The sequence below is a fragment of the Pelodiscus sinensis genome, chromosome 31 (assembly GCF_052426305.1).
Source record: "Pelodiscus sinensis isolate ZL-2025 chromosome 31, ASM5242630v1, whole genome shotgun sequence".
Taxonomy (NCBI): domain Eukaryota; kingdom Metazoa; phylum Chordata; order Testudines; family Trionychidae; genus Pelodiscus; species Pelodiscus sinensis.
Genome location: NC_143082.1, coordinates 16119052 through 16129065, shown reverse-complemented (window position 1 = coordinate 16129065; position 10014 = coordinate 16119052). Strand labels below are relative to the sequence as shown.

At 58.1% G+C, this 10014-nt stretch overlaps 1 protein-coding gene across 6 annotated transcripts in view; it reads right to left on the bottom strand.

Annotated features, from left to right (window-relative positions):
* Nucleotides 1-903: 903 nt before the first annotated feature.
* LOC102447602 (cyclic AMP-dependent transcription factor ATF-7) overlaps nucleotides 904-10014 on the bottom strand; it is an 86849-nt gene continuing 77738 nt past the window's right edge. For all 6 annotated transcript variants that reach the window (XM_075901626.2, XM_075901628.2, XM_075901627.2 and 3 more), the window contains one exon: nucleotides 904-10004. In XM_075901626.2, coding sequence (XP_075757741.1) covers nucleotides 9787-10004 — 218 coding nt within the window. In that variant the 3' untranslated portion in view covers nucleotides 904-9786. The remainder of the gene's footprint in view (nucleotides 10005-10014) is intronic.

Here is a 10014-nt window from a genome sequence, read left to right as displayed (position 1 = left end):
CTCAGCGGGTCACAGGCTGCTGGCCCAGGCCGGCTGGATCAGACCGGGACTGTCGGGGAGCAGTGGGCGTGGGGGCGGAGGGGTTCTCTAGGTAACCTGCCTCTTCCCCAACACCAGGCCCGCTGGCCCCAATGACGAAGCCTGGCAAAGCAAGAGCTTGAGTGCGAGAAAGGTCACCATGGCGAGCCCCCCCCCCCGGCGCACTGTCACGGAGGCACACAGCCGCCCCCCGGCGCACTGTCACGGAGGCACACAGAACAGCCCCCCCCCCCCCGGCGCACTGTCACGGAGGCACACAGCACAGCTCGTCCTTGTTAATATTTTAATGTGATATTTGCAGCATAAATAAAAGGCACGTTATATGTTTGGTAGGGACAGTGGCTGAAGGGACAAACTCGTAAGTGCCAGGAAGTTTTTGAAACAGCAAAATACGAATGGGGACGTGGCAGGACCCCCCTCCACCCTGCGGCCACGGCCCGGGAGTTCCCGGCCAGCCTAATGCTGACGTGTGAGGCCTGCTCACGGAGCACTTCGGTGAGGGACGGGTGGGTGGCTCACCAGACCCGCCCGCCTGCCCTGCCCTAGGTTTGGTGCCAAAGGCAGGGGCCCGGTTCGGCTACATTGAAGAACAAGGCCCTTGCGTGAGGCCTTGCGTCCGTTCAGGAGAGTGGCTATATGTCGCTATAGGTCTATATATAGGCATAGATAGGCATTTTCTTGTATAGATACTACACCTGGGGTTAAGCTTCGCAGGGATTGGGGTTTTTATCATTTTCTTCCATTACAAAAGCTCTCCACCGAGCAGCCAGCTGAGGGCTGGCGGGCAGGTGTCCGGTGCATTCCTGGGCTACTGCAGGCCCATGGAAACCTCCACTAGCTCTTTGGGTGGGGCGGGGGCAGCCGGGGGTCTGGGTGCCCAGGCTCCTGCTGGGAGGGTGGCAGCAGGACTCTGCTCTGCCTCGGGCGGCTGCGCGTCACAAAGCTGCTCCCAGAGAGCACCCTGGAGAATGGGCAGGAGCCTGCGGATCAGCCCTGTCCCCTCCCAGCGCCTCCGGCCTGCGAGGGCATCAGGCCTTGCGTGTGACACTGCTCTCCGGAGCCAGGGAGCAGCGCCAGCCCGGGCTCCCCTCCCTCCCGCCACTAGCCGAGCGGGGAACGCTCCAGCGGACAAGTTCAGAGTTCAAGGAGAGCGCGCTCCCCTGCTACGGCACAGGCTGCTGGGCTCAGTGCCCTGGGCCAGTCCACATAGGGCTGCCACGTGTCCGAAAATACCGACCCATCCCCCCGGCCTGTTCAGTATTGACAGACCCCTGCCACGGTCCCATTTCCACGTCACCCCCCTCTCGCCCTGGGCCCTCTGGGAAACGGCACCGACCACAGACCCCTGCCACGGTCCCATTTCCACATCACCCCCCTCTCGCCCTGGGCCCTGTGGGAAACGGCACCCGACCACAGACCCCTGCCACGGTCCCATTTCCACGTCAGCCCCCTCTCGCCCCGGGCCCTGTGGGAAATGGAACCAACCACAGACCCCTGCCACGGTCCCATTTCCACGTCACCCCCCTCTCGCCCCGGGCCCTGTGGGAAACGGCACCGACCACAGGCCCCTGCCACGGTCCCATTTCCACGTCACCCCCCTCTCGCCCCGGGCCCTGTGGGAAACGGACCCAACCACAGACCCCTGCCACGGTCCCATTTCCACGTCACCCCCCTCTCGCCCCGGGCCCTGTGGGAAACGGCACCCGACCACAGACCCCTGCCACGGTCCCATTTCCACGTCACCCCCCTCGCCCCGGGCCCTGTGGGAAACGGCAGCTGACCACAGACCCCTGCCACGGTCCCATTTCCACGTCACCCCCCTCTCGCCCTGGGCCCTCTGGGAAACGGCACCGACCACAGACCCCTGCCACGGTCCCATTTCCACGTCACCCCCCTCTCGCCCTGGGCCCTCTGGGAAACGGCACCGACCACAGACCCCTGCCACGGTCCCATTTCCACGTCACCCCCCTCTCGCCCCGGGACCTGTGGGAAACGGCACCCGACCACAGACCCCTCCCTCAACGCCTTTCTGCACCTGCGACAGCCTCTTCCCAGGCAGGCAGTGCTGGCTTTGTGCCAATGGGCCAGGGCGTAGGGGGAACCGGCACGGACCCTACCTGTCCCGCGACCCCACCCCAAAGCAATCCAGCACGCGCCGCCGCTCGGGGACCCAGCCCTCCACAGCACCTGGTTATGGGGCTTGCGAACAGGCTGGTGACGCAGCCCGGCAGCGCCCAGAGCTAAGCAGGAGACCAGGGTAACAGGGGCAAACCCAGAGAGCCACGGCAGTGCCAGGACCGTGCGATTCCGGGGGTACAGGCAGCAGCATCTCCGGGCCCCCGAGTCACTGGCGAGCAGGGTGGAAATGCCACAGGGAGACTCCCCTGGAGGCGGAAGGGGGGGATTTGTCCCGAACAGGGCAACAGCCCCTCCCCGGGGCTCTAACAACCGCCCGGATGCCCGAGGCGAGCGGGGGAGGAGGCGAGAGATACCAAGGTCTCTGGGACTCGAAGAGCACCAAGCAGACCCCGCTCGGCCCCACGGGCACTTTCGTGCATGGTCCCAGCTGCCAGCCCTTCCACGCGACACTGGGTGCCGCTCTCCAGCGGCTCGGCCTGTGCAGTGAGCAGCCCAGGAGAGGGCACCAAAGCAGCAGGCAGGAGCCGACCGGCAGCCAGAGGACTAGGAATTCACGGTTTCACGGCCTCAGTGTTGATACCTCAAGACCCCCCAGGATTTGCCCTGAACTTGCTAAAGCAAGAGCAGAAGGAACCGAATGGAGCTGAACGGGGATTTCGGTTTGTACTTGGCTGCAAACCCACAGAGCACGGGACCTCTTCCATTTCCCAACGCTCAGCCCTCCTCCCCCACACCTGGACTGCAACAGCTGTTGTGGCCAGCAAGCAAAGGCGCCACAGTGCGGTCAGACGGGCTCCGAGGTGCCGGTTATTTCATGACCGTTAGTATTCCAACCTAACAGTGACGAGAGCTTTGAGCACAAGAGCACGGGCCCCGGCTTTGTAAACACAGGTGGTCCTATCCCACGAGCCACACGAGAGACAAGCCACGCTGAGGGGAGAGAACTGGTGCCAGCCATGAGCTCGGCTTTGGTTTTTGTTCACTTTAGGTTTTTTAATTTGCCCCAATCAGTTTGCTGTTACGCCACAACGACAAGCAGCAGCCTTAATTCTGTGGCTGGGGTCCTGCTCCGCCCCTAATTTTACCCAAAAGCAACAGTGGCATTCAAGAGAGATGCAGAGGCCGCCGATCTTTTCAGGCTTAATTGGACGGATTTGGGCAAACAGGGAGAAGGGCCGTTTCTCTGCAGCGAGCCCCAGGGGCGGGCAGTCGGGCGCCGCAGGGAATGAAAGGCGTGCCTACCAGCCTTCCATAACCAACTGGAGCCCGTTGTTCCGATGGCCAACGAACGGATTCAAACCACTGCTCACCACCAGCGTGAACCTGCAGCGAGTGCTCAAGTCCTTGCTCAATGTGAACCTGCATGTATTTTACACACTGCAATATTCTCCTGAAATAAGCCAGAAGGGGACGGTTCCCCCAGCGTGCGGCAGGCCAGGCCCAAGAGCCATGGGTCACACACGCTAAAACATTCTGTGCCGTACCCAGCAGGAGCCGTTTCCATGAAAAGCGGGTTAACCGAGACGGCACGAGTCACGGCCCCTCTGGCGGAAGACAACCCATTGCTGAAGCTCTCAAAGCAACAGGCATGGCCCGGGAAACTCTCGAGCTAACCCCGAGCCCTCGGAGGATATTGGGAAGGCCACCTGGAAAGCCCAGGGACTAGTCTCCGTGGAGTCGGAGCGACCCGCAGACGCTGCCCTCTAGTCGGAATCTTTGGGTTTGCTTTTTCCAAGCTACAGTTCTTCACTTTCGGCTGGAAAAGCCTCTGTCCCCGAGGCGTGAGGAGACAGCTTTTATGTGGGTAGCTGAACCAGTGCGGGGAAGTGGGGCAACAGAAGGGGCCGTGTCACCTACAGATCCTGCCGGAAATGCCCAGCATGTACAGCCCATCCCAGAACGCCACAGCCAACGCCCGAGGACGCAAGAAGATGGGGCTTCCCCCACAGCAGTCCGGAATGTTACCATCCAATTAGCAGGAAAACCCCTCGAGGAAAAGCGGCTGATTTAAAGGAATAACCTAGCAACTGGTTTCACAACTGCCCTGAGCACACACTCAGCAGCCTGTGAATTCTATTCCTCGGGATCTAAAAGCTCCTCAGGGGCTGTAAATGCCGTTTGGCTACAGGACAGAACTTTACACGAGCCACATCTTTTCAACAGGCCTCTTCTGACATCTGCAGAGCTGGTTTACTTGAGCACAGCCGGGACTCAGAGAGGCCCAATGGAAAAACCGGGCCCTTAAAATTCAAATCTTAGCCCCAAAATAGTTGCCCGTGGAAACTAACAACCCTCCATGCCCATAATGTTACGTTCCGGGGTTTTCTGCATCTGCCACAGCTCTCCAGAGCCCACCCTCTGCCTAGGCTGCTGCCCTGGTGGCGCCCAGAGCGGTGAAGGATGACGTTTCTCGACAGGGCCGCCTGTCCTACGCAGCAGAGTGGAGCAGGAAGGGCTGTCCGCATGCAGCGGCCTGCAGCTCTTCACCTTGCTCAGCAAACAGCAATTTTGTGCGGTGATGGAGCTTGCAGGCCTCTGCGGTAGCACCTCCCCCCGAGGGGCCTGCAGACAGCAATGCTTCCTGCAAGGTATCTGGCCACCTTGCCCTTCCTGCTTTCCCTGGGAGAAGAGAGCTCGTGGCAGCTCCCAGGACCACGCGAAGAACATTCGAAGCAAGCAGCTCATGGTGATTTATGCTTCAGGCTAGCTGACAGCCAGGGGCTGGGGAGGGGAGGGGAGGGCTGGGCTGATGTTACAACCAGGATTGGGGACGTTACAATTAAATACTTCGGGCAGGGATGTCATTCAGAAAAGAAAGTTCTTCTTCACACAGCGTGTAGTCAATGTGTGGAACTCCTTTCCAGAGGAGGCTGTGAAGGCCAGGACTAGAACAGAGTTTAAAGAGAAGCTAGATAAATTCATGGAGGTTAGGTCCATAAAAGGCTATTAGCCAGGGGATAGAAATGGTGCCCCTGGCCTCTGTTTGTCGGAGGCTGGAGAGGGATGGCAGGAGACAAATCGCTTGATCATTGTCTTCGGTCCACCCTCTCTGGGACACCTGGTGCTGGCCACTGTCGGCAGACAGGCTACTGGGCTAGATGGACCTTTGGTCTGACCCAGTACGGCCGTTCTTATGTTCTAGAATGCAGGGGCCTTTGGCACCCACACCTCGGAAACCCGTCTACTTCCGGATGTGTCCTTTTAAACAAGGCTGGGCCAAGATCAGCTTCTCAGTGAAAGCGGAGCTGTCCTGGGTATGATTAAGGCTAGCAGCTAGGGATGTAAGGGCGTAACCGTTTAGCTGACAGGCTGATGCTTATCGGTTTCTGTTACCTACAAAACTCAGCTGCTGGGATCCTGCCAGTGGCCAGGAGCCTGCGGCGGGAGGGCTGGCTGCTGGGACGGACGGACACACACACCTCACTTCCCCTCACCTACAAACACGTTAACACGCTGACCATTGTTTGAGCACGTTCAGTGAAACGCTCTGCGAGGGGAACCAGTCAGCCTGAAAGCCAGTCGATCACCATATCTCACAGTTTCTGCTCTGCATGTCTCCTGAGCAGTCTGGCCGACCTTCGCTGTTTTACAGGCACATTTTCCTATTTTTCCGAGAGGTTTCCCTCTCCCACACACGAATGACTCGAACATACAGGGGAACTGACTAAGTGACAGAGGAGAAATACTGAAACCCACCAAATATGCAGAGTAAACAGGAAGAAAAAAAAGGGGGGGAAGGATAATTTTTTATCTCCAATTGTTAGCTCTTAGACATCAACTCTAACAAGAGGAGGTAAAAACGGTCAGAGTGAAGTGCGACTTAACTTGACATAGTCCATTTCAAATCACGTCATACAGACTCTCATCGTCCTTTCCCCCCCCAAGCTCCAGTTCCGGCTGGATATTTGGTAGGTGCTCACGAAGCTCCCTAAAGATTACTCAAAAGACAGGACAATGTAGCACTTTAAAGACTCACAAGATGGTTTATTAGGTGATGCGCTTTCGTGGGCCAGATCAATGGATCTGAGGAAGTGGGTCTGGCCCACGAAAGCGCATCACCTAATAAGCCATCTTGTGAGTCTGTAAAGTGCTGGACAGTCCTGTGTTTTGTTTCAGCTACCCCAGACTAGGGTAGTGATAGAGATGCAGCCGTGTTAAAGATTACGGTTTTACACACCGTCCGAAAACCAGACTTTGCAGCTGCCTCTAGAGGGTGGAATGCGCCAGTGAATAGCTTCACGTTCACCAGGGCGCACAGGCAACCCAGGTCAGCACAGATGTGGGTGAGGCACAAGAGGCTACTCAAAAGGGCCAGATTTTGAGGTCTGGTAGCTGGTGATGTGTCGGGGTAGAAAGTACCTGTGCTATCAGATTTTCCGTGGTACACTGGACATTTCTAGTGCCCAGTAGGGCACGTGGTCTCAGCCTGTCTGGCCAGCCATGGTTTTCTGGCAGGACCTGCTAGCAACTCCCAGACTGCAGACTTGTGTAAGTTTTGATCCCTAGTGGTTAAGTAAGGAGGGCAAAAAGCAGCCAGATTTGACACGGACGTCTCAGAGAGCAAGTTCACATACGTTTCAGTCAGTGCCACTTGATCAGGGTTGCCGAACTTCCCGCTGTAGCGACTAAGGACCACCGTACCTATCCTCTCGCTTTCTCCTGCTCACTCAACCCCTCGAATCAGGATCTACAGCGAGTCACCCACGCCCCGTACCTCCAGGAGTGCAGCCAAATCTCCAGACCACAGGGAGAGGCAAGTCCAGGGCCCAGACAGTCAGAGGGGGGTGAGAGAAACCCCCCGACTGGGTGGCCGAGTGACTGACCCATCCTTTTAGGAAGGAGCAAGCGTGGGGCCACAGGCCTGAGCGGCTCGCCCTTATTCGGGGGATTTGCTGGTGAGAAAAGGGCCGTTCTGCAATTCGAAGCCTGTTCTGGGTGGAGCAGGAGTTAAGGCGCGGACACTCAAGCTAAGTCTACAAGGCCACTTCACTAAGCTGCAGCTTTCTGGTCTGGGGTGTGAAAACACACCCTCCTTCCCCTTCCCCGAGCACAGCAAGGTGCAGCGCTGTGAGGCGCCGGCGAGCGCTCCTGCGTGGCACTGCCAGCAAGGTGCAGCGATAAAAGTGGTTAGTCTGTGCGGCGCCACGGGGCTTTGCAGCGACAGACTAGCACAGATCCCCCTCGGCGGTCGAGGAGCGGGAAGGAGGAAATAAAGGACTCCCGGATAGCCGGGCACACGCGTGAGGCTTTCCAGGGACCCCAACCAGATACGGGATCTGTACAGAGATTCATTGTACCAATCACCGTGGAAACTAGCACCGACACCAGGCCGCTTCCGGTAAACGCCTGTTCACACTGGTCCAGCTCGGGCGCTGCTTACAACCCATCCCCCACTGCACAGCCGTGTCCTGGATCTGAATGCACCAAAGGTGGTGCCACCGGGCAGCACCTACCTAGCGGTGGGTCTCAACGAGCACTGGTGCTGGCGTTCAGACGGGTTCCCCTGCCTCTTGTTCCACAGCCACTAGCTTTGTGGCGCTAACGGCGGCCTGCTGGCAGGAAGAGCAGCACGATCAGTTCTCTCACACAAGCTGTTTGGGCCTCACATGTTCAGCCAGACACCGGAGCGATGCGCGCTCCTCCCTTCCAAGGCAGCAAGAGAGACTACACTGGCTACAAACGGATCCCCTGCTGTCGTATCAGACCTCCGACCACATCGCCTCAACCCCGTGTCTCGTCCGATAAGGCTGAGACACTTTACAAACCATTTCCAAGCCGGCTGTGCTATCCACAGACGATCTTACAGTTCTGGGTTAGAAAGGAAACAGACACTCTGCTGGGACAGTCCTACTCCAAGCGCTTTCCGGGATGCAAATTCTCTGGATAAACAAAAACGTTAAGAACAAAAACCAAAAAAGGCATCTGCCCTGGAACGCCTCTTGCAGTAACGACACAGGCGCTGAACAGACCCAAGAGCTGCTCGCTCCGGAGTCTTTGAACATTGAGAGGGCAAAGAAACGGAGGCTAATGGGGCCCAAGGTCTCTGGCATGACTGTGTGGGACAGAGGGCAGTAGTGTATTGAGAGACAACTAGGACCATGGAAAAGGGGAGAAGAAACCCCTGGTTAGAGAAGCAGTAAATGGGACTTCCCTACATCTGCAGGGTCAAATTCTTCAGGCTCCGATTTTGCTCTGGGCATTGGTGTCCCTGGCAAATATTCCAACTCTAGACAAGCCACACGACTGCCTCAGCCGAGCGAAGGAAGTTGGGTCAAAGTGGCTAGTGCAAGCGGAGGTGGGCTGGCATCGCAGGGGAGGATGTCAGAGCCCTACGGAAGGAAAAGCACCTGTAAAGAGGGACAGAAAGATGATGCGCAGATCGGGTCAGCAGGAGGGTTTGCCGCAGCACCAATTCACACAGTCGCCCTTTCCGGCTCCCCAAGTACGAATGCAAACCCACAACTAGTACCCAGCCAGCAGAGGGTCACGGCAGCCTAAAGGAAGCGCGCACACTCACTTTGGCAAGAAGCAGGTCATTCCAAGTGCCGTTAAACTAGTTTAAATCTACCCCAGGAACCTGCATGTGCTCCTGAGCAAAAGCAATGGCTGTAGCATTACCAGGAGCAGAAGAAAACCATTCACGAGGTAAAAGGCCAGACAAGCAGGATATGCCTGCACCTCCCCTCCTTCAAGGCCACCGCTTAATAAGGTCAGCAGGTCACACGCAGGGGAGAGGATCCTTTGACACGCATGGGGTCGGTTTGTTTCAATTCGTGATGTGCGGAGGGGGGCAGCGACTCATCGGATCCGTCTGCTCCAGCTCCTCCTCTCACACATCACCCAGGGCAGCCGCGCAGCTCTACTCTTGCGTGCAAGGCTTAGAAGCAGGCGCCTTGCTGAAGGTGGCACCTGACTCCTTAGCGGCTGCGGTGTGGCTGAAATGAGAAGCATCCGAAATGTCGCGGTTCCCACGGCTGCACCAGTGACTGAACCCTTACTGCGCCCCCGAGGTGCAGCACCTCAAGTGGGTTAGTTTCAGAAGAGCCCGGAGTGCTTCAGAACTAGACAGCTTTGGTGTCAGGGAAGCTAGAAAGCCCGTCACCCTCAGCCCTTTCGCCCTCCCTCGCCCGAGCAGAAAGCCCGGACCGCGACCGTGTGCCAAGGTGCAACGTTTCGGGGGGAGGGAGCAGTGCCAGGGAAACGGACGAGTGGAAGCAGCACGCGGTTCAAAACCAAGGGACAGCACCAGGAAGTCCACAGCCCCCCCCAGCTGAATTCCTTTGCCAACCGGTGACACGGAGGTTTAGTGTTAACGGAGCGGAGCCCGGAACACGCCCCGTGCGAGGAGGCTCTGTGTGTTCGGGCGATTCTGCAAGTGGACTGACCCCTCGGTAGGGGCTCAGGCGTGATCCTGTGTGGACCGGTGATCACACAACAATGGTTCGGGGCCAGGGTCTGTCTAGGATTTGCAGCAGAGAAGCTTCCGTAGCTGCCCTTAACTCACTTACAAAAAATCCGTCTCGGCCCCCATCAAGCAGGGACGTAGTCGCGCTCGGTCTCTGGCGGCAAGTTCTTACGGGTTAGTTCGCGGTCACATGGCGTGTGACATCATCTGCCAGCCGACTGAGACTGTGGGGCCATAATGACGTGCCACTGGGCGGACATGCTCAGCTCTGTCCTTTGGCTTGCCATCTGAGTGAGGACGGACGTGGCGACGGCCTCCGCGGCCGAGCGGACGCTGAGCTCGCTGGGGGAGGCAGCCACGGAGCTGTGCTGGATGACGGGTGCAGGGGACCCGGCCGGCTCAGCGCTCTCCTTTGGGCTTTCTGTTTCAAA